The sequence below is a fragment of the Myotis yumanensis genome, unplaced genomic scaffold, assembly GCF_028538775.1.
Source record: "Myotis yumanensis isolate MYYU_CA2020_CCGP unplaced genomic scaffold, mMyoYum1.0.hap1 SCAF_5, whole genome shotgun sequence".
NCBI lineage: Eukaryota > Metazoa > Chordata > Mammalia > Chiroptera > Vespertilionidae > Myotis > Myotis yumanensis.
In genome coordinates this window covers 66,827,003-66,852,412 of record NW_027223756.1, presented here as the reverse complement: position 1 = coordinate 66,852,412, position 25,410 = coordinate 66,827,003, and the positions used below count along the sequence as shown (strand labels likewise).

At 38.6% G+C, this 25,410-nt stretch overlaps 1 protein-coding gene across 5 annotated transcripts in view; it reads left to right on the top strand.

The window, feature by feature from the left end:
• The window catches only part of LOC139010675 (probable ATP-dependent RNA helicase DDX60), a 91,198-nt gene that overhangs the window by 22,491 nt on the left and 43,297 nt on the right, over positions 1 to 25,410 (top strand). For 4 of the 5 annotated variants that reach the window (XR_011471558.1, XM_070415439.1, XM_070415436.1 and 1 more), the window contains exons 8-17: positions 1,349 to 1,507; positions 2,728 to 2,869; positions 5,561 to 5,716; positions 6,005 to 6,113; positions 10,157 to 10,272; positions 12,173 to 12,339; positions 19,877 to 20,126; positions 21,895 to 22,058; positions 22,570 to 22,725; positions 23,147 to 23,296. Coding sequence is in view for 4 of the 5 variants with exons in the window: in XM_070415439.1 (XP_070271540.1) it covers positions 1,349 to 1,507; positions 2,728 to 2,869; positions 5,561 to 5,716; positions 6,005 to 6,113; positions 10,157 to 10,272; positions 12,173 to 12,339; positions 19,877 to 20,126; positions 21,895 to 22,058; positions 22,570 to 22,725; positions 23,147 to 23,296 (1,569 nt within the window). In the remaining variant the exon portion in view is untranslated. The remainder of the gene's footprint in view (positions 1 to 1,348; positions 1,508 to 2,727; positions 2,870 to 5,560; positions 5,717 to 6,004; positions 6,114 to 10,156; positions 10,273 to 12,172; positions 12,340 to 19,876; positions 20,127 to 21,894; positions 22,059 to 22,569; positions 22,726 to 23,146; positions 23,297 to 25,410) is intronic. The other variant, XM_070415438.1, reaches the window with a different exon arrangement.

Here is a 25,410-nt window from a genome sequence, read left to right as displayed (position 1 = left end):
AACAGAAAATATGTGTTTGTCACGTGTTTGTTGAATAAACAGTGATAAATATATTGATCACATTCTTATGATGGCACTCTGGGCTCTTTACAGACAAGTTAGGATAATTTTCTTTTTCTGAAATGAGCGTGTCACCTCTTTCTTTCCTGACCAATGGACAAATATTGATTTCATTCTTGTTCTCCTGATCATTACTGCTCTAGTTTCAAGACATGGGTGGTAACATCCCACAAGAAATTTAGCATCTGTTGAATCTGGATAACTAACCATCTACCCTGCTGTGCAGAACCCAGGTTTTCTGTTAAGAATACCAACAAGTATGCTGTACACATGAAGCTAATCCTATATAATAAAAGGCTAATATGCAAATCAACCAAATGGTGGATTGAGTGGTCACTGTAATATGCACTGACCACCAGGGGGCAGACATTCAATGCAGGAGCTGCCCCCTGGTGGTCAGTGCACTCCCACAGAGAGAGTGCAGCTCAGCCAGAAGCCAGGTTCTTGGCTGGGGAGCACAGTGGCGGTGGTGGGAGCCTCTCCTGCCTCTGTGGAAGTGCTAAGGATATCCAACTGCTAGCTTAGGTGGGCCTAAACTGACAGTCGGACATCCCCCGAGGGCTCCCGAACTGCAAGAGGGCACAGGCTGGGCTGAGGACCCCCACCCCCAAGTTCATCAATTTCATGCACCAGGCCTCTAGTATAAAATAATATTGAATGTTAACTGCAATTGAAAAATAAAAAAAGAATAGCAATAATAATAGTAATGTTGGTTAATAATAGAAGCTAACTTTTACTAAATCTTTATTATGTGCCAATGCCAGGTACCTTATATACAGTATCATTAAATCATTACAGTCATTCTACTTAATAGATGAATAAGAGTCAAACAGCTAAGGTGGCAAAGGTAGGCTACAAACCGAAGTTTATTTGTTTGTTTGTTTGTTTCCTGCTAGACTACACTGCCTTAGTACACATAGGAACAGGTATGACAGTAGGAAGCTTTATGACACTCCTTGTATTTCTACTTTGAGGTTGTAAACACATACTAGCCATGCCTCCATGCAGGTGATCATCCTCCACCATGTTAAAAAATGAAAGTATTAGATGCTCTAAATACTGGGCCCCTGTTTATTTGGAAAAGTCTCCACTTCTAAGCAAAATAATTAGTTACGCTGTTTAGAAAAAAATTATACGCTTGTTAAAAACTTTCTTAAAACAAAATAATTGAATAGGAGTACATCTATCATGTAGGGACATTATGAGTGAGATGCTCTAAAATACGGTTCTTGCGTGCCTGAATGTTTACATTGCCTGTGTTTGATATTTTTAAATGCATGTTTTTTAGGACTTGAAGAAACCCCTAACACTAAAGGAAGCAGCAGATCTTTGCAGAATGCACTGTCTCAGTGTGATTTTCCTTCAGCGTTTACCCCTGCTTCAAAGAGCTAAGAGTAGAATTATTACTTATACTTGGGACAGAACACTTGTACCATTTCTAAAGATGGTATGTGAACTACATGGAATATCATAAATATAAATTCAATAAGGCAAACATTAGAAGGCAGAATAATCTGATTTTTTTCTAATATTGCTTTTATTTCTGCACACATCTAAAAATTACTGCCACCAAACAATGCTTGTTTCTAGGAAAAATAGTTCTGTCATATATAAAAGTACTCAATGAGAATAAGTACTGCAACTCCATATAAAATGCACCATACTTTGAAGAATTCCAAATACTTAACTAGTATACAGTTTCTTTAAAGAAATAACCATCTCTACTATATATATATATATATATATATATATATATAGAGAGAGAGAGAGAGAGAGAGAGAGAGAGAGAGAGAGAGTGTCAGGTATTGCATGTTTTAAAAATTCTGGTGGTGCACTGGTTGAAAATTGCTGGTAGAGTGTATTGCAGTCTAATTTTGGATTAACACTTTAGGTCAAGAAAACAGTTGCATTTTGGAGCAAACTTTAAGCAGAGAAAAAATTATATAACCTATTTTATTATACTTAAGCCTGCTAAGTAAAAATGATTCCCATTAGCTTTAGTATAGTCTGAGATAAAGGAATGATAAGGTACAGAAAGCTAAAACAGTCCCTTTGTGAGATATTGGGAAACCTATGTCATACAATAAATTAAAGTGCAATTGTATGGCTGTTAAACTGCACTGTTGATTACATTACCGAGTCATTGTCAGCACAATGGGATTATGTATACAGGTGACATTTTCACTGCATATTTAAGAAATCCCATCTGATATGCCATTGTATTTTATTTAGGCCCTAACTCATTAAATGATGCCATAAGCAACTTTTAATTGAAACTATAGAAATAATAATGAAGTATCCACTACTTTTCTGTAATGACTGTTACTTTGAGTCAATGAAGGCATATTTATTGTGACAAATTCAAAGTATCATTTCATTTCAGAGCTGCAAGCTATATTGGAAGGTATCTAGATTAACCATACTATCTTACAGTTATAAAAAAATGAAGCATAAATTAAGTAAGTCATTTGTATATAGTTGTAGATGTTGTCAATGCCAGGGCAGTCGCATTGTGTTTTCATATGTAGTCTAGTTCCTTTTTCTTGGGGTAAGGCATAGTTCATGACTTCCTTAAACTTTCTTGAGGAAAGTTTAAATAAGTCATGAACATTCTGGGAAGATTTTATATCATTAGGACATGTCTCTTTCTCTTCTTTTTTTTTCCAGCTAAAAAGATGTCAGTTTTTCATCTTAAAACATTTAAAAGCAAGGAATAATTGGAATGTGAATTTCACTGGCCTACCTGACTTAACTGATAATAGTTTGTGGAAAAATATTGCTTATTATTATGAAATTGAACATAATAGAGGTATATTTTATTTTTAAATTTTTATCTATAGTATAGAATAATTTTTTATGTATATTTTCTATTGTTGATTGTATTACAGATGTCTCCTGTAGAGATATATTTTAAAGAATTGTGTAGTTAAGTATTTTATTTTTTAGTGGGTGGGTGAGAATTGTATCTAACAAGCAATGGCAATGGACTATTCATTGATTAACTACAATTGGATAGGAAGCTTTCTTTGCAAATATTTTCTATTGAAAGTTTTTATTTCCACATGAGGTAAATGGTTCCATTGTGCAATTTGTAAGAAATTTTTTCCCCTCAAAATTACAAATGAGACAATATCAGCTAGTGGGTGGGTAGTTTAAATAGGACTATGGGAGCTACTCTTAGAGCTCTACAATAAATGTTATCACTTATTGTATATCTTTCATATATTGGATAATTTGTATATCTTATACAATGTGACACCATAGCTTTGCTGCTGATTGTTTTGGACAAGATGTGTCAGGTTGGAATATTATGTGAAGAAATGAAGATGTACAGTTCAGAAGCCCTGCCTCACTACTAGCATGACCTACAGAACACCTGATATTGATTCCTGACTCCTTCACCCATCACATTGGAGCCACGGGCTGGCTTCTCATTGGCCCATCTGGTTTTGTTAAGAGTGATAGAAAAATACAGCAACACCAATAACAGTTCAAAGATATATATATATATATATAGCTTGTGTCCGTTACGACCAGAATGACCAAATGACTGGTCACCATGCGGTGCTACTATAGAAACTGACCAATCAGAACCTAATCTGGGTGAACTGCGAAGGCAGTTCCTTCATGGAGCTTGCACTGTAAGAAGGTTAGGTCAGGGATGAGAATTCAAAATTGCCACCAGCACAGACCTGAGGTGCCACTTCTCAGAGTGGCCAGGGATATACCTGGTAGCGGACTGGGAACATGACTGAAGGGCTGGCACCTATGTGAAGGTGGGCCATTCTGGATTTCCCAGAGGAGCCAATGGCTGCCTAGGAGGTGGAGCTTTTGATACTGACTGGCATAGAAACCGACCAATCAGAACCTAATCTGGGTGAACTGCAAAGGCAGAACCTAAGGTGGGGGCTGAGAAGGGGTTTTAAGGGCAACAGCTATTTGTTGTAAGGTGTAAGAAAGCGGTTCAATTTTTAAATAACCGGGTTGGCAGTGTAGTGCATATGGCTGGCTGTCAGTCCAGATATAGGGTTATGTATTTTTGTCTGCCAAGAGCATCTCCTCCTGCTTCCCCCCATTTAAGCAATCCTATCCTAGATAATCTATACTAATAAAAGGGTAAAATGCTAATTAGACTGGGTTGACTGGCCATCTTCTGGACGTCCGACTTCCTTCTGGACAAAGCCATGGTGGTGGGGGCTGAGGCAGAGGCAGTTAAGGTCAATCAGGCCATGGGGGGGGGGGGGCGCAGTTAGGGGCGAGATCAGGCTGGCAGGGGGTTAGGGGCGATCAGGCAGGCAGGGGAGCAGTTAGGGGCATTAAGCAGGCAGGCAGGTGAGTGATTAGGAGTCAGTGATCCTGGATTGTGAGAGGGATGTCTGACTTCAGGGGTTGGGCCTAAACTGGTAGTCGGACATCCGGTTTGGAGAGGGTACAGGCCAAGCTGAGGGGACCCCCCCCCCATGGTCCTCTAATATATATATATATATATATATATATATATATATTTACATGTATGTATATTATGAGAACTACTCTAGTGCTTTTTTTTGAGAGACCGGGTGGTAAGGGAGGGAGTGAGGGAAAGAGAGGTGTTTTTTTCCCCAAATATTAAAGATTTTTATTTTTTTGCGTACATATGGAACAGTGGGAAATATGTTTCACTTTAAACTAAAACTGTCAATTTTTTTTACATTCAGTAACAAATAGTCTGTATTACAGCAGAAACAAATAATTTTGTTTTTAAAATAGAGGTAGCGATTCTTAAACTTGCCTAAGTGTAAGAATTACCTAGGATGCTTCTTAAAGAATGCAAACTCCTGGATGTCATCCCAGATTCATTGACTCACAGTTTTCTAGAACAGAGTTTTGAAAACTTTTATTTTTAATAAGCACCCCGAATAATTCTTAAGGTCAGGCAATACAGGGAAAGGCTTCTGTAGTGGGAGTATAACACGTGATGGGTGAGGGAATTTTAATTCCTGGTCTATTCCTCTGCTTACCAGCTTTTTAAAAAAATTTTAATTCTTTATCGTTTATAGTATTATGTAAGTCTCCTTTCCCCCTATTGACCTCTCCCTGCTGCCCCCTGCCTCCCCCCTCACCCCCCCCGCCGGCAGCACATGCCCTCACCACCCCATCTGCATCCATTGGTTATGCTCATATGCATGCATTCAAGTCCTTTGGTTGATCTCTCACCCCCTTGCCCCCCCCCCCCCCCCACCTTCCCTCACAGGTTGGACAGTCTGTTCAATGCTTCTATGACTCTGGTTCTAGAAAAAAGTCACACAAGTTCAGAGAGTTCAAAGATATTTTACTCTCTTATAACATTAGTAACAACATGAAAAATATGCCGAAGCCTATTCTGTTTTGTTTTAAGCCTCTACTATGAGATACTCCCAGACATACACTTATAACTCAGATACTCATAAAACATATAAAATATGGTGACTATCACTCAGATTTTAATGATTAATTTGAACATATTTCCTCTCCTACCTAGGGCTCAATTTGGAATTGGGTAACACTTTGAAACAGGGATACGAGGAATTGTGGAACACAGTCTTAACATTATCAGAGGATGATGATTTTGGAGGATCTATGCCTGTGAGGACAACATCCAGACCATTTCTTACACAGAAAAAAACATCACCTAGAGGTGCTGACAAGTTTTAAACGTTGATTTCTTCACTGTTTCTCAAATGCCATCAACTTTACTTGAAATAAAATTATACATCAATTCACTCAATATACATTTACATTTGTGAATTAATGGGTATAATATAAAGTTGATCTAAACAACCTGATTTGCAACAATTCCATTGAAGTATTATTTATTTTGAAAGCAATGATGAAAATGTTTAATTTTGCTGTTCCACAAACATTTGCATCACGTTTGTAAATTCTTAGAATTTTCTGTTCAAATATTAATTGTGTTTCTAAATAGTACCAGGATCAAATCAAGGAAGTCATAAATTAGGACTCATTCCTCTGAAAGCTGAGATTATAGAAGATTATGCTGGAGATATTTTGTCAGAACTACCTTTTCTAAGCAGGTATTTATGGAAAAATGTTGCCTGTTTGTAATTATCTATCTATCTATCTATCTATCTATCTATCTATCTATCTATCATCTTCCTATCAATCATTATATCCAGTATAGTGAGTTAACTGGATTTATTGTTGCATATATTGTACATATGTAAATTAAATTTCACACTGGGAGATAAATTTTCATTGTAATTTTAGTGAATTTTGCTTTATATTCAAGCAAGGATGGTATTCAATTGTCTCTTTAAATATCAACTTCCTGCTAGCAAGTCCTCCATTTATATTTCTAGTTTTTTTGCTTGTTTATTTGTCTTTTGCTTTGAATTCCCCAAATTGTATCTTAACTCAATCCTCAGAACTCCTGATTCTAGTTGGCTGTCTCACAGACATCCAAAACTCCATGTGTAAATGCCAAACTCCTGATCTTCTGGCAGGAACCCCATCTTCCTTCAGCATTCCCATCTTTATAATGTATTTTCTTCCATTTTTTGGGCCAGAACTGTTTTTTAAAGAAGGAGGGAGAAAGGGAGGGAGGAAGGGGAAGATAAAAGAGAGAAAGAGAGAGAGAGAGAAACATCCAAAGGTTGCCTCCTATACGCACACACACACACACACACACACACACACATAGGGGGACTGGATTGAACCTGCAACCTAAGTATGTGCCCTGACTGGGAATCAAACTTTTGACCTTCCATTGCATGGGAAGATACTCCAACCAACTGAGCCACACTGGCCAGGGCATGCCTAACTACTCTTTATCGTTCTTGTAGCACATCCAATCTTTCAGCCCAACTCCCATTTCTGTTCATCAAAAACATATGTAGAGTAATTCCTTTTCTTGTTTCTGCCCAGCCTGCATACCTTGTACAGCCTGCCATCATCTCTCTATTGTTGCAGTAGTACCCTAGCTGGCCTCCTGCTACACCTGCCTCCCCCACTATGTTCTCAGCACAGCAGACAGTGATGCTGTGGGGGGAAATCAGATTATGCCTCTCCTCTGCTCGAAACCTTCTAAGAAATTTTAACTCATTCAGATATAAAAGACTTTCACTTCATTTCCTACTAATCACTCCCAGATTTTCTTGCTCTGTCCATGCTGGCCTCCTATTCCCCCACCCACAGCCTTATAGAGAGAAAATTGACATAAGTAAGATTGTGTAAGTTTTAGGTGTACAGTGTGATGATTTGACACACAAATCAAGATGATCACAATAAGGTTAGTTAGCACAAGTCACCACCTCACTTTGCCCTTTTTGTGTGTGTGATGAGAACATTTAAGACCTACTCTCTTAGCAACTTCCAAGTATATGATACAGTATTGTTAACTAAAGTCACCATGCTGTACATTACATTCCCAGAGCTTATTCCTCTTATAACTAGAAGTTGGCATCCTTTGACCAATATCTTCCCATTTCCCCAATCCCCAACCCCTGGCAATTACCATTCTGTTTCTAAGAGCTTGGCTTTTTTTTTTTTTAATTCCATAAAGCAGTGAGGCCATATGGTATTTGTTTTTTTCTGTCTGACTTATTTCACTTAGCATAATGCCCTCTAGGTCTATACATGTTGTCTCAAATGGCAGAATTTCTTTCTTTTTGATGGCTGAGTAATATTCTACTGTGCATGTATATCTATCTATAAATCTATCTATCTATCTATCTATCTATCTATCTACCATCTATCTGTTTATCTCATTTTCTGTCCATGTATCGGTTAATGGATACTTATACTGCTTCCATGTCTTGGCTATTGTGTATCTTGAACACAATAGTCCCACCTCAAGCCTATCTACTTGCTGTTCTATTTGTTCAAAATATGCTGACTCGGACAACCCTTTACCCATTGCTCAAATACCTTCCTAGCAAAACTTTTCCTGACAATTCCTCTTAAGATCACACCATCTCCTCCCAGAACTCACAATCCTGTCTCCCTGCTTTATTTTTGTTCCTTCATGCTTTTCACCATCTGGCATGGTATGTAGAGTAATGACAGTTCAGTCAACGATGGCTGCATATACAACAGGGGTCTTGTAATATTTTAATGAATTATAAGCAAAACGTTTGTAATGCTGAAAGAAAAGACTAGACCATCCACAACTACAATGTTGAACTTACTGCAGGCTCTGAGTGGTTTAAATAGACAAGGAGGCTCAGCATGCTGTCCAGTTCCTCCCCAAGGCTGTGGTCCTGAGATGGCAAGGGAGTGAGAAGAGTGGGCTGGGGAGGAGGGCAGCCAGGAGCCTGCCCTTCTCATGACCCAGTCCCTGTAAAACACACACACACACACACACACACACACACACACACGTGCACATGAACTCATTTCCCTTCATTTTCTCGTTATCTCTTTTCCTCCCAGTCCCTTTCTGCTCTTTCTCCCTCCGCCTTTCCTTTTTATTATTTCTCTTCTTAAACTTATCTCTGGGTTGCTTTTGATCTCTGCTCTCCTTTTCTCTCCCCTACTCTTCTTTCCTCTTCCTGGCATCTATTTTCCTTCTGAAGGCACCTCTCTCCACGGCCCTCTTCCTGTCCCTGCAAGTGTTTAGAAGCATTTAGATACAGAAATACTTACCATTGTGTTATAATTCGGTACATGCTACAAACATGTTTGTAGCCGAGGAGCAATAGCTTATACCATATACCTAGGTGTGTAATAGGCTATGCCATCTAGGTTTGTATAAGTGCTTTCTTCTTTTAAAAAAAATTGTTTTTATTTAGAAAGAGAAGAAAGGAGAGGGAGAAAAAGAAATGTCAATGATGAGAGAGAAGCATGGACCGGCAGCCTCCTGCATGCTCCCTACTGGGAAATCAAGCCCGAAATCCGGGCATGTGCTCTGAGAATCGAATCTGTGACCTCTTGATGCATACGGTCGATGCTCAACCACTGAGCCACACTGGCTGGGCAAAGTACTTTCTATGATGTTCATACAATGAGGACATTGTTTAACAAGGCATTTCTTAGGATGTGTCCTATCACTTAAGTGATGCATGATCATTTTTTACCTTTATATTAGTATTTCTTTGTTGTTTGCAATCCTATTTATGTATAAAATCCACAGACATTTTTTAAAAGTCTGTTTTGCTCATTAACATATTCTTAGCATCTAGAAGAGTATCTGGCACAAAACAGGAACTCAGTGAATATCTTGGTTCATGCATATCACTTACTCTCTAACTGTTTTTCTCTATGCTTGAAATATTGTACAAGTACATGCACATACACACAAACAAGCTAAAATAATCCAGAAGTGTCTCTCAACTTTAGAAATTTCATATCTTATAGATGATGCTATATACCCTTTATTGTTATTTGGTGCCTAATTCATTCCTACATACAAATAAATTCTTAGTATGCACTTTTTATTGTTATAGAGATGACAGTGCTACAGATATCCTTGTCCACTTCTTTGTAAATATGTCTCTCTTCTCCGTGTCCAGTGCAGCTAGAGAGCAGTCTGGTTCCTGAGTAGAGGCGGCTGGGGATTGAGAAAATGAAAGAAAGAGACAGACACAGAGATGGAAGAAAAAAGCTGGGGCCTGGTAGGACCACTGTCCTCTGATCAGGACAGGGACAGATACAGTGACCCTGAGCCAGTACAGTGTATTTATTTTATACAGCAAAAAACAGAAAGTTTTACTAAAAGTCAAGACAAAGGAGATTATGTGCATTCTTGGGTGGGCCTGAGTCGTATTCATTCCTGGTGCTTGGCTGGATTTAAATAACAAAACCCACCCCCTGGCACCTGGGCTGAAGGTCAAGCTGACAACACTCCTGCCTTTTAGCAAAATGTGTTTCCAGGAAGTGGATTTGCCAACGCCACTGGCTTCAGCTGACAATAATTAAAGAAATGCCCATGTGCCTTCCTGGGCGCTCTCTACACTTCTTGACTATTTCTTCATGAGATGCATTGTTTTAAAATATATTTTGTTCACTTATAATCATAAAATTAAGGGTAGAGACCCATTAAATAAGTTCATGGCTTATAGTAGAAACTGAAAAAAATTATATGTGTATTATAATGTATGCCTTTTTATTGTATTCCTAGTGATGACTCAGCTGTTACATCTCTTTCTAAGAAGAAAGAATTTGATGAACTCACACACTGGCATTCTTCTAGACCTCTCAGTGATGATTTTGAAAGGACAAAGTGCAACAGTGACGGTAAGTACAACTAATATCATCAACATTTTCAACATTCTTATAGATTAAATTGTATCTAATGTATAAGAAAAAATGAGTGATTAGAGATTAGTGAAATCTAATTTATAGTCTTCTTCTCTCTCTCAGGCTAGCATACAAATTTCCAACATCTTTTACATCAGAACCAGGAAGAACTGGCTTCTATAGTATGAAAAATGAGATTCCAATCAGTCTAATTGGGGTGGGGGAGTTGTTTTGTTGAGATGGGGAATCTTTTAAAAATTTTTTCTTAGGTTCCTACAACAAATTATATTATTATTAACATATCTTTAATTATTTGTTCTTCTCAAACTTTCCTGTTGTATTATCTCATGAGAACTAACACCTTCCTTAATCACATTATATTTTCATTGTTTGTCCAAATTACTAATTATATTATTTGCTTTAAAATGCTATTTAATAATTATTAATTAAGTGAAATAAGTAAAAGATATTCAAATGATTTAGTAATTAATTTACCAATTAAATATTACAGGCCACTATAGTTCTCTAATCTTGTTATCTTCTTGGATTGAAAGCTGGTACAGGAAAAGCAGTTTAGGAAAAATTAAAAAAATGCCCATGTGCCTTCCCCGGCGCATGGATACCATTAGGATTCCCTATAGATTGGGAAGTGGCAGCTGGATTGGGATTGCAGGACTCTGACATACTCATTCAGTATCTATCCTATGAATTGAGAGTTACTATGTGCCTAGTTTTGGGCTAGGCTCCGGGAATCCAGCAGGGAACATGAAAGATATATTCCTGCTCTTGTAGTGCTCACAGTTTAGCAGGAAATAGAAGATGTTAAACAAACCATTGCAGAGATACTTATTTAAAACTAGAGGCCTGGTGCATGAAATTTGTGCATGGGTAGGGTCCCTAGGCCTGGCTGGTGATCAGGGCCAATTGGGGCCTTCTGGCTGCCGGCCGGGGCCTTCCTTCATTTCATGCCACCCCCTGGTGGTTAGCAAACATAATAGCAACTGATCGAACTCCCGGTCTCCTGGTTGAGCTCCTAAGGGGACACTTGGCATATTAGCCTTTTATATAGAGAGATTATGATGACTACTACAATCAGGTGCAAAGAGTATACCAAGGATAGGCTTGAGGGATTGAGGATTTTCAAACCAAATCTGAGAGATGAAGATAGTTATGCAGGTGTGTGGTAGTGGTGGAGCCAATAAGGAAGTGGCCAGAGGGCCTGTAGCACAGAGAGTGATGTGAGATGGGTCTGAACCATGTAGCCTTTAGTGAGGATTCTGAATGATAGATGAGCAACAGGAAGCCACTAAGATGTTCAAACCACATGAGCAACACGATTGGGTTATATTTACTCCGGCAGCAGCATGGAGAACGATAAATTCCTTTTAGTTGTGTGCAGTACTGCTGCACATTTTCTGGAATTTGATTAGCTGTTTTAGCCAAATGTTTCTGACCTAATTTGGGGGTGGTTTCCAGAGACCTTGTTTCTGAATTGGAAGCTCTTCCAGAGTGTTCATGTCCTTTGTTCTCGACACTATGCCCAGAGCCATCAAAAATGCCAAAGAGCTAAAGTTACTTTTGTGGTTCTGATGTCCTAGAAGAAAAGAAAAGTGTAAGCTCACCATTGACTTATTCTATGGGATGTACCCATAATGCCTAATAGGTTGTACTAAAGTGAAAATGACAAGACACTGATTTAGATTGTACCATGTTATTTAAATATGGCTCAAATAATTTGAGTTTCTCTATCTCAATCTCTAACATGTCTATAATTAGTGCAAGTTTTAAGTGTTTGCAAGTGTTTGTCAAAGCCTTTTTCACAAATGCTTTCTAAATAAAATTCTTATTTATAAAGAGCATTGTCAGCATATTTTAATGATGTATTTATTTCCTACAGCTAAATCCAAGGACGCCAAAGGAATAAGGGACATGCAGAAATTACATCATTTTTATCATGTCTTTGGAAAATCTTTGGTAGGAAGTAACAAATCAATAAGGATTACAAGAGGAAGTGCTCTGCCACCTCCAGAAAATTCTTCAGTACAAAAGAAAAAAAAACACCAGGTACATTCTTGATCTATTAGGTCTTGTGAGGATCCTACAGTTCAACTCATTCCATATGGGATCTTCATTAACAATATCCATCATTGTGCACATGTCTTATCAGAGAAGCAAAAAACCCCATTTTCTAAAAATAAATAATAACTGTCAAATCAAGTATACTCTAAATACTAACCACAAATTACAAAGATACTTTTAAAATACTTGTAAAATGGGGGGGAAAAAGTGTAATGATGCCTGGCCTGTGTAGCTCAGTCATTGAGTGTCAACCTATGAACCAGAAGTTCATGGCTCAATTCCTGGTCAGAGCATAGGCCGAGGTTGTGGGCTCGATTCCTAATAGAGGGCATGCAGGAGGCAGCCAATCAATGATTCTCTCTCATCATTGATGTTTCTAACTTTCTCTCCCTCTCCCTTTCTCTCTGAAATCAATATATATATATATTTAAAAGTATAATGAAGAAAACAAAATCCTAATAGGACTTTAACATTTTAGTGCATTTCCTGTAGTCATTTTCCCTTCCTGTTATTAAAATTTTTTAAAACACATTTTTGTGGCTGTATAATCTATAGTATGGCATGCTATATTTTTATTTAATGATTTATTTTGAAATGTAGAAAAACAGGTAAGAAAAAAGGGGAGAAAAGTCTATATTCACTTTCCACAGATAAACACTATTAATATATTGAACTACAAAGTTTCATTTTTATTCATTATGTGCTTTTTTTTTACAAAAATTCCCCCTATATACTTTTATTTCCCCACCTAATCAATATAAAGTGATCATTTTTCTGTGTCATTAAATGTGCTTTCATAATAGCACATTGTTTTGAAAATTTAAACAGCTTTTTAAAAAAGATTATAAAGGTCAAACACATTCAGTAAATTTAGATTATCTAGAAAAGTATCACAAAATCAATAAAATTGTGCCACATTCCCACAGTTACTTTTTTTAAAAAAATACTTTTTTCGTTATTATTATGGCTGATACTATTACAGATGTCCCTTTTCCCCCACTTTTCCCATCTCCACGTACCCTACCCTCTCCCCTCTGACCATCACCACATTTTTGTCTGTATTCTATGGATTATGCATATATGTTCTTGAGTTAATCTATTCACCTTCTTTCATTCAGTCCCCATCACCTCCTTCCCCTCTGCTAGCTGTCATTTTGTTCCATGTATCCACGCCTTTGTTTCTATCTTGTTCATCAATTTATTTAGTTCATTAGACTTTCCATATAAGTGAGATTATATGATATCTGTTTTTCTCTGACTGAATTATTTCACTTTAGCATAATACTCTCCAGCTCCATCCACGCTGTTACAAAAAAGATTTTCTTCTTTTTTAAGGCTGTGAGTATTCCATTGTGTAAATGTACCATAGCTTTTTTATCTACTCACTAGTGGCCTGGTGCACGAAATTCATGCAATGGGGGTTCCCTCAGCCTACCCTGAACCCTCTCCAATTGGAGACCCCTTGGGGATGTCCTACTGATGACTTAGGAGAGTGGGGAGCGGGCCTAAGTCACAGTCTGTCCTCCCTCTGTGGGAGGTGACCGGTGGGCTGATTGGGTTGGTGTGAGCAGCGAGTGGCCGGCCCCGCCCCCAATTGCACGATGGCCACTGGTGGCCTCCCTCTGGGTAAGGTGACCCCAGCAGGCCGATCTTGGGATGGTGCTGGGGTGGCCCTGCCCCGAATTGCCCCGCTGCTGCTGCCGCCCGTGGCCTTCCTCTGCGGGAGGCAACCAGGTGGGCGATCATGGGATAGCGCCAGCCCCCATCGCCCTGTCACCTCTGGTTGCCACCCCCCACCCCATCGCCATCCCCTCCCACTGCCTGCTGGCATGCGCCTTGGCTGGCCTGGCAACACCTGCTCGCTGGCCCCGCCCCCCACTGACCAGTTGTTCTGCTGTTTGGTTGATTTTCACATTACACTTTTATTATATAGGATTGCTTTACTTGGAGGGAGATTTATCCACCAAAATAAGCTCTAGAAGGAGTGTTTTTCAAGGTGTGGTCCTACATTTTAATAGGCAACCCAGATGAGTGTTATGCATTGTATTATTTGAGAGGATCTCTTTTGAAGTGAGACACTTCAGTAAAGAGACATTGGCTTATTAAAAGTATGCCTCTGGCATGACCACATTCAGTATTTGATTTTTATTGTTAAAAATTGAGCACCCAATTTCTCTTATCAATCTATATAGGCTCATAATGTTTCCATATCTTGAAAGTCCCCATACTCACAGAGCATTGAATGACTTTGATAAGTATGTTTAAGGGATAATGCAGGAAAGCTAATTTAGGTGATAGGAATGTGTAGTAGATAGATAGATAATATCCTAGATTAGGAGAAAAGATGGCACATTAGCCTTCCATGGTGGTGGCTGAAGGCAGAAAAACAAACGTTGCAGCAAAGAAAGAGCACTAAGTCTGTCTTCTGTCCTAATTGTCTGGCTATTGCTGAACTAAGCAAGCTCCCTTACACTGTTCCTTTTCCTCAATACCTTCTCCCAATTATTAGAATCACCCATTCAACGAAGTTGCCCAAACTGGAAACCTGGGCTAATACCATTTGCTTTGTTTGCTTTCATCCCTGTGTAATCAGCCAAATAGTTATGTCAGGTTTCCTCATAAATATGTCTGTGATCCACAGCCTCTGTCTAATCCTAGTTCCAAACATCAGTCTCTCTTTTTCTTGGGCCCCAAAACACTGCAGCTGTCTAAACTGATCCTTCCCACAGCCACCAGAATGGCTCATTTGAAAGGAAAGCAAGACCAGGATGCTCCCATGCTTGACATTCTTCACTTTTCCTCCTTCTGTGGAATAAAATCTAAGCTCCCTGCTATGGTATATAAGACCCTCAGTGGTCTGTCCTCTGCCTACTACTCAGGCCGCCATGGAAGTTAGGCCTGACTGGCGTGGCGGGCGGCGGGGACCCGGGCCTGACTTCCTCCCCAGACCCCCCATGTCCCCCTGCCTGTGTCCGCTCCGGGGCCACCCAAGCTGGTGTGGCAGCTCAGCCAGCCCCAGGACCCCCTGCCCCACTGCCTGTGTCTGCTCCGGGCTGCCTGAGCTGCCATGCAGGCTCAGGCAGGTCCCCCTGTCTCTGTCTCCATCTATGCTCTGGGCCTCATCTGCGTGTCATAACCTCCTCCTGACTGGCAGTGACTGTTATGGCATCTCAGCCTAATTTGCATATTACCTCTTTATATACATAGATGTACTGATGGACATTCAGGCTGTTTCCAGATCTTAGCTATCTATCTATATATAAAAGGCTAATATGCTAAGTGTCTCTCCTACTGGTCCAACTGGTCACTATGATGCACACTGACCACCAAGGGGCAGACACTCAACACAGGAGCTGCAGTGACTTTGCAGCAGTGGTTCTCAGGTGACTCACCCCAAAACAATAGAGGAGGGAGCCCGATTCCACCTTTGGTCATGGGTTATGTTGTTGCTGGGGCACTATTGGCCCTGAATCTGGTTTACTACACACTTGCATTTGTGTTCCACATCCTGGACAATAGAAACTTTGCAGAGTGCCCTCTCTCACTCTGGGACCCCTTGGAGGATGTCAAAGAGCCATTTTTGACCTGATCCCCACAGGCCAGGCCCCAGGACCCCACCTGTCAGAGGGACCCTGCTCACTTCGCAGATGCCGGGGAGGGGCTGCGGGAGGTTGGCTCCAGGGCGTGTCCAGCCCATCTCACCTAGTCTCACCCCCAGGCCACCTTCTAGTTAATTTCCTTTCAATGTACACAAATCCATGCACCGGGTCACTAGTTGTAAATAACACTGCTATGAACATAGGGATGCATATATTCTTTCTGATTGGTGTTTCAGGATTCTTAGGCTATGTTCCCAGAAGTGGGATTGCTGGGTCAAAAGGCAGTTCCATTTTTAATTTAAAAAATTATTTTTATTAATTTTTTAGAGAGAGAGAGGGAGAGAGAGAAACATCAGTGTGAGAGCAGAACATCGATCATCTGCCTCCTGCACTTCCCCCATAGGGAATCGAGTGCAAAACCCGGACATATACCCTGACCAGCAATTTCAGGGGTAACCTTTTGGTACACCGTCCAGGGCTCCATTTTTAATTTTGTGAAGTAACTCCATACAGTTTTCCACAGTTGCTGCACCAATCTGCATTCCCACCAGCAGTGCAGTAGGGTTCCATTGTCTCCACATCCTTGCCAGCACTATTGTTTGCTGATTTACTGATGGTAGCATTCTGGCAGGTGTGAGGTGATATCTCATTGTGGTTTTAACTTGCATCTCTCTGATAATTAGTGACATTGAGCATTTTTCATCAGTATGTCCTCTTTGGAGATGTGTATATTCAGGTCCTTTATTCATTTAAAAAATATATTTTTGTTATTGATTTCAGAAAGGAAGGGAGAGGGAGAGAGAGATACAAACATCAGTGATGACAGAGAATCATCTATTGGCTGCCTTCTGCATACAACACACTGGGGATAAAGCCTGCAACCTGGGCTTGTGCCCTGACTGGGAATCAAACCATGACCTCCTGGTTCATAGATCAATCCTGTACCACTGTGTAACACCAGCCTCGTCATTTGTCCATTTTTTAAGTTAAATTGTATATCTTCCTGGTGTTGAGTTGTATAAGTTATTATTTATTTATTTATTTACTTACTTACTTATTTATTCATTTCCGTCTCAATTTATCCTCCTACACTCTCTTCCATCTCCACCCATCCCCCTCATCCCTATTGTCTGGCAAATATACACACAAACAATTTTAAAATTTACATATGGTTCTATAATTTTTTCCTATTAATGTGTTTTAAAGAACTTTTTATTTCAATGAGCTAGGAATAAACTTTAAAAAATATTTTTCTTAATATTCCATAATATATTTATCTTTCCATTTTTAATATTTATGTTTCCATTATTTTACCATTATAACCTGTGCTGTGATAAACATAATTTTATCAGAATCTCTCTACAGTTTTTTAATTAGAGAACTGTTGGATCAAAGACTATGAAAAATTTTAGGGCTTTTGATATATATTTGATATTCATTTTAATATAAATTCTCATATAAGAGAGCTGTCCAAAATTTTATTCTTATTTTAACATTAATACAAATAATAATACGTTATTGAGTTATCAAACTCTAACGTGAAAAACACTGTGCTGAGTTACATAGTGAGTCCTCGACCCAGGATGTACCTGAGAACCTGCCTGTTTATCCACTCAGCTATAATGATTAGCATCCTCAGTGTATGAGAGTGCTTGTTTTCTTCTTTATTCCTCCCAATCAGAGGTTTTAATCTCAATTCTTTCAATACCAGTGATATGAGCATCTTTCTGAAATTTTGAGGCCACTTGTGTTTGTTCTCCTATGAATTTCTTTTATGTCCTTTTACTATTGCTTATTAATTGCTAAGAGCTATTTACAACATCAATCTTTGTCATATATGTTTAAAATATTTTCTTAGTCTTTATTCTCTATTTTGTGCTAAGGAAGTTCATTTTTTCTGGATGTTATTGATGTAGTCCTCTCTCTCCAGTGATACCTTTTTACCTCTGGTTAGGCTGTGTCACTCCCAGGAGGAGTTAACATCACTTAATTGGTACTCTGGAGTTCCTGAGGTGGTCCATTGTCTCCATATTGCGGAGATGGAAGGTGAAGGAAGGAGAGTTAAATAAGGACATGCCCTGAGTTCTGGACAAGAAAGTTTGTTACAGTGATTGGCTGTGGCAGCATTCTCTTTTGCATACTGTAGTCCAGATATTACAATTTTAGACATGATGACTTTGAATCCCTTTTCGACTTATTATTTTTCTTCCTGGAATCACTGAGCAAAAGTTACACTGGTTTTTCTATAAAGCAGCGGTTCTCAACCTGTGGGTCGCCAACAATGAAAATATATCCTGCATATCAGATATTTACATTACGATTCATAACAGTAGCAAAATTACAGTTATGAAGTAGCAATGAAAATAATTTTATGGTTGGGGGTCACCACAACATGAGGAACTGTATTAAAGGGTCGCGGCATTAGGACAGTTGAGAACCACTGAAAGCATAGCATGCTACTCTCCTGGCCAATTTTCGTAATTATACCACACTTAGCCTAGTTTAATAAATGATATATATCCTAATTGGATATTCGTTTGAAATGGTTTTTCTTAGACCCAACCTCACAGATTGGAATGCCAGAAGACTGTTTTTCAGCATATGGATTAATAAAATAATAGCTAAAGAGATTAGCTAAAGAATATACTGTATATGTATAGCCTGTGGACAACAGTGTGGTGATGGCCAGAAGGAGGGGTGTGGGGGCTGGATAGATGTGGGCAAAGGCAGGAGAAATGGGGGACATTTGTAATAGTGTTGCCATTAAAAAAAAATAGCCCAGCCAATGTGGTTCAGTGGTTGAGCATTGATCTATGAACCAGGAGGTCAGGGTTCGCTTCCAGTCAGTGTACATGCCAGGGTTGCAGGTTGTGGTCTTGATCCCCAGTGCGGGACATGCAGGAGGCAGCCAATCAGTGATTCTCTCTTATCATTGATGTTTCTATCTCCCTCTCCTCTCCCTCTCCCTTCCTCTCTGAAATCAATAAAATATATATTTAAAAAAACAATAAAAAATAAAGAAAATGAAAGCTCAGGATAGAAAGAAGGGAATGTTGAATTATCATGCTTGTATAAATATAGATGTTTACATTTAATTATTCAGAACACCTAAGGTCCTCGGTGATACTCTACTTCAATGTGCTAAGTAGTGAACTGGTGGCTTAAGATATTAAATACTTCTTTCAAAAAACATCGTATTGAAAGACGTTCTCTCTTTGCCACATCTACTGAGAAGAGGAAGACCATTCTCAGCAATCAGACTGTCAACATTCCAGAAAATTCGGACATCGCTGTGAAGGGACACACAGTTGCTATGAAAGGCCCCAGGCACCCTGCAAAGGGACGTCAATCACATCAATGTAGAACTCAGTCTCCTTGGAAAGAAAAAGAAGATGCTCCAGATAGTCCAAATAGAGGGAAATAGAGAGGAAGTGGCTACTATTTGCACTGTCTGTAGTCACGTACAGAACATGAGCAAGGGTGTTACACTGGGCTTCCCTTACAGAAAAAGGTCTTTGTCTACTCACTTCCCCATTGAGATTGTTACTCAGGAAGATGGTTCTCTTGTTGAAATTGGAAATCTCTTGGGTGAAAAGTATATCTGCAGAGGTCAGATGAGTAGCTCAAGCTCAGAAAGATGAGTTAATTCTTGAAGGAAATGGCATTGGACTTGTATAAAATTTAGCTGCTTTGATTCAGCAAACCAGGTAGTATCTATGTTTCTAAAAAGGGAACAGTTCAGCAGACTGATGAATATATGATCTAAGCTGTCCAGCTGTAGAAACAGCAAGATGCCAAATGATTCCTCAGACTTCTTTGTGACATTTAAAAGATGCAATAAAAGCTGTGTATTGAAAAAAAATCAAATGTATTATCGTGGAAACATTTGTTTTACTGTTGATTTTTCTTACTTTTTTTAAAAGACAAATGCAGAAAAATTTATTAAGGAAAACCAAAAGAGACAGCTAGCTAAACTAGAGAAAAAAGAGGAAGAAAGATGGAAAAACTTGTCAGTATATATTGAAAAGGAAATGAAAGAAAATCCTAATTCTGGAATAAAAAAACTAGAAGATTTTCTCCAAACATGCCCTGTTAAATCTGTAAAATTTGCTGCAGAAATGGTAGGATTGGATGCGTGTTTCAAATTATGGATGGAATGCTGTTCAAAACCAGGTAAATAATATGTTACTTTTAGAAATATCTTGAAATAAAAGGTCAGTAAGAACAGAGCAAAAGAGTTGATATTGGCCACATATACTGATTCTTCTGGCCTGTATGACTGGAAACTCTTGATGTCTAAAGGGTAAGAAGATTTCCTTTTGTTTGATTCACTAATAACATGGCTATGTGTGAATGTAATGCGTATTGGTGAATAGATTTTACCTGAAATTCAATTCAGTAAATAGTTCTTCAAGGTCAGTCATGAGCTGAGTACCTTATTAGGTGTCCATGGGCTTCTGACCAGAAAAGCATAGGACCTGCTCTGAAGGTGCTTAATGATAGTCTCCTAAGGGACTTAGGCACATGCTGAACTAACTGCAGCATAGTGTTGATAACCACAACCAAAGCTATATACAGTAAATTTTCATGTAAAGTCATCTGTAGGTTCTGTGACTTTAAGAAAATCAATGTATAGTGAAACTAATTTTACTACAGGCTAATTGATATTAACTGAAGTTAAGTTCCTAAGGCACCTCGTTAACATTATAATGAAATGATGTCGAATAAAATATTATTCAGGGGCCTAGCATATATAGGGTGTCCCAAAAAAATGTATACACATTTTTAATAATTATAAAGGCAGTGTTTATTAAAATGCATTGCATTTTCAAAATTGAGCTATTAGTTGCTAAAGTGTTATACATTTTGGGGGGGACACCTTGTATATGTATATAAATTCTCACAATTCTCTGAGGTGGTTCCATTACCCTAATATTACATGTAAGAAATTGAGGTTCTAGGAGTACAAATTACATGCCCAAATGTCAGTGACAGAGCAAGAACTTTAATACAACATCCTTACTCCAAGAGGTATGCACAAATTAAATAATTAGTAAGTTTGGGCACAGCAGTGTTTGGATGAGAACCAAAGAATGAATATTTTTGATTGGAGAGAAAATGAAAGATATTTATCTTTTAATTGTGTTCACAGGAAAGTAAATACTAAAAGAAAAAAAATGTTGCCCTGGCTGGTGTGCTAAGTGGTTAGAGCATTGGCCTGCTCACCGAAGGGTTGAGGGTTTGAGTCCTGGTCAAGGGCACCTACTTGGGTTGCAGGTTCAATCCTGGCCCTTGTGGGTCACATGTGAGAGGCAACCAATTGATGTGTCTCTATTACATTAATGTTTCTCTCTCTCCTCCCTCTCTCCCTTCCACTCTCTCTAAAAAATCAATGGAAAAAATATTCTTGGGAGAGGATTAGTAACAACAAAAAGAATTAAAAAATGTCCATTAATTCATTCTCCATATTACTTCTTATGGTTAATAATAACTGCTGCCATTATTATATCATTTTATATAAATTAATTTATTTAATCCTTATAGTAACCATATGAGGTGAGACTTAATGTCCCCAATTTCTATATAAATAAAATGAAGTTTAGAAATGGAACTTTTGAAGTTCCTAAATCAAATACAGGCAGGTTAAAATTGAATTTCAGATAAATAGCAATTTTTTTTTACTGTAAGTAAATGTCATGAATATATATCTCAAATTGTATCGCCTGTATTTTTATTTGCTAAAGCTGGCAATCCTACTCTTACTTGAGGTCATGCTCTTCACTGTAATGTAATTGACTAGAAACTATGAATTCCTCAGTTATTATCAGTGATTCATATGATTATGCTTTTCTTATCCTGCAATAAAATTAAATCAGCTTTGGGGTTTTATTATCAATATCTTGTATAACTTGTTATGTATGACAATGTTTCTTTTAAACAGAAACAAAATCCAGAGATATGAACATAATAATTAGCTTGATGAAAAGGATTCATATAATCCATGAAAAGCATTCAGAACTATTAAAAAATACAGATCGACAAAAATTAGCCAAATATTTAAAATACGTTGGATTTGACAACTTGGCACACTCTTTATATCCTCAGGTAGGTGCTATAGAAAATATTATGTGACATTCATATATGTGTGTGTGTAAAATATTCTATGGGATGTATTCAGAATTAATGTCTATTAGATTAAATTGATGATTAGCTATGTATCATCCTGTATAGACACAGATCTAAAAATTTTTATGGGTGTGTTTTTACATAGAATAAATGTTTTATTTGCACTAGGGGTGCTATGGTCCTCAATTTAAACACATATTTTATTCTGTATATGTGTATGTGTGTGTGTGTAGGGAATTGTTCATATTTAACAATATTCAAAGTTTATGCTGATTTATAATAAAAAGATTAACTTCATACTGCATTTTACTTACATTCTGTAAAACATGGTACTGCACATAAAATAGCCAAGGCTTTCTATCATTGCTACTTCTGAACACTTGTAAAACATAAAATAATCTTGTTGAAGCAAACTACACCATGATTGGTAATTTCTTTGCCCAGGATAAACATTGTAAACATGAAAATCTAATATGTCATATTTACTTAGGTACAGGAATCAAGTGCCGAGAAGGATATTTCTAAATATTCAGTTTGTATGGGAGCAGCTCGGTTTCAGTTAACGTATATGGGCCATTACTTACTTCGAGAAGAAAGAAGTGATCCAGATCCCAGGGTGCATCATTTTATACCAGACACATGGCAGGTATTTCCTGAAAAGATCTGCAGCATGGAAAAGTGAGGGAACTCGATGGAAACAGTTGGTTCACATCACATTGTGTGTTCACCACCCCAAGTCAAGTGTCCTTCCATCATCATTTACCCGCCTTACTCTCTCTACCTCCCCCACCCCATTTTCCCTTTGGTAATCACCATACTGTTATCTGTCTATGATGTTTATTTATTTATTTTTTGCTTAATCCCTTCATTTTTTCACCCAGCACCCCTCCCCTTCCCCTCTGACAGCTGTCAGTCTGTTCTCTGCATCTATGCCATCCTGTACCCTACTATGTCTCAGAAGGAACTGTGAATACCGCTTTGCCTGAAATATAGTTGTTTTTAAATTAAAATTTGACACTAAGTATATATTTTCAAAATGAAATGTGTTTGTTTGTTTTTAAATCTAGAGGGAACTTCTTGATGTGGTAGATAACAGTGAATCTGCTGTAATTGTTGCCCCGACATCATCAGGGAAAACCTATGCTTCTTACTACTGCATGGAGAAAATCCTGAGAGAGAGTGATGAAGGGGTGATTGTGTATGTTGCTCCAACAAAGGTATAGTGTGCATATGACACTCTGTATCTTATTGTAATTTTCCTCAACTATAGTTTGTGCCCTTAATCCTGGGGAGGTACGAGAGCATACAGACTCCAGCATTGCAGTCATGGATGCGAGTGCTTGTGGGCTGTGTGGTCTTGAGGTAGTTTCTTACCTCAGTTTCTCTACCTGTAAAAAGAGGATAAAAATGCTTACATTTTACAGTAGTCCCCCCTTATCCATGGTTTTGCTTTTCATAGTTTTTGTTATCCATGGTCATCCATGGTCCAAAAATATTAAATGAAAATTTCCAAAAATAATCAATTCATAAGTGTTAAATTGTGTGCTGTTCTGAGTAGCATGATGAAGTCTTGCATTCTGTCCTGCCCAGGACATGAATCATCCAGTGTATCCATGCTGTATGCGCTCCCTGTCCATTAATCACTTAACAGCCCTCTTGGTTATCAGGTTAACTGTCAAGGTATCGGAATGCTTGTATTCAAGTGACCTTATTTTACTTAATAATGGCCTCACAGTGCCAAGTGCAAAAGCAGTGACACTGGCAATTTGGATATGCCAAGGAGAAGCTGTAAAATGCTTCCTTCAAGTGAAACGGCATACATGTATAGGAAAAAACATAGTACTGTACATAAGGCTCACTCCTACCCCCGGATTCAGGCACCCATTGGGAGTCTAGAAGCATATGCTTTGTGGATAAGGAGGGGTGGGGAAGGCTGTGGTACCTTTATTCTAAGCATTAAGGGAGATGATGTATGTAAGGCATCTTCGAATATGTCTGGGTGTAAACAATGACCGATAAATGGTATCATTCACCCTTATTTTTTATTCATTTTATTGCCTAAACCTCCTTAGGTCCAGCACTTATTAAAAATAGGGATTTAACACTTTTGAGAATTTTGCTCAAAGAAACCATTTGATATCTGTGCCAGGGTTAAGAGAGGATAGATAAGTTCATAAAAGAAAGTGGGAGAGGGAAAAAACAGCCATTCTTATTTTGCTTTCATGCTCTGTAGAAAATCCCTGATTGCTGCAAATTCTATAGTCTTTTTTTTTTATAGCAACCTGTGTAAAATGATGTCTAGAGTCTCTTGGATGAATCAGAATTTTTCTCTTTATCTTGAAGGGATTTGGTATATTCCTTCCTCTCTCTTTCCCAAGGAGAAGACTTCATTGCAGGCCTTAAAGATGCAGTGAGAGAAGAAATTCAGAATGCCAGTGTTGGGAGGGATCATCTCTGTCCTATGTCCCAGTCCTCTCACTTTATGGATGAGAAAACTGAGGCTCAGGGAAGTTAAGGAATGTGCAGATTATTGGAGAAACAATTAGAATTTTAAATAAAATTTCATCATCTGATTTCACCTGTTCAAATAAATATCCCATTTCTGTGGCATTGATTGTTGCTTATTGTTTTTTGCCATCACATTAATAAGAACTGTGATTTATTATACATTAAGGAAAACTTTAAAATGGAACCAGTGGGAAGCATTTGTGCAAGTATTCTTTTATTAAGAAAGAGTTATATAGCCTTAGATGGTTTGGCTCAGTGGATAGAGCATCAGCCTACAGACTGAAGGATCCCAGGTTTGATTCCAGTCAAGGCACATGCCTGGGTTGCAGGCTCAATCCTCCGTGTGGGGTGTGCAGGAGGCAGCCAATCAATGGTTCTCTCTCATCATTGCTATTTCTATCTCTCTCTCCCTCTCTCTTCTTCTCTGAAATCAATAGAAATATATATATATATATATTAATAAAAGAGAAACATACAAATTGGTGTCACTCCACTACGCCCACCAGCCAATCAGAGTGACTATGCAAATTAACCCAACAAAGATGGCGGTTAATTTGCATACACAGGCACAGAGCGAAGACTGAAGGGTCTGGGCAGTGTGAAGACTGAAGACTGAAGCCAAGGCTCTCTGGGGCCACAGCAGAGAAGCCAAGCCTCGCTGCGGCCGGACCAAAGGCCTGGGTCCCGGGTGTCGGAGGAAAACTGGTGCCAGCAGCCAGGGGAAGGAAGGCCTATTGCGTGAATATAGGCCTTTCTATATATATAAAGAGTTACCCTAGCCTCTTTGGCTCAGTGGATAGAGCATCAGCCCTCAGACTGAAGG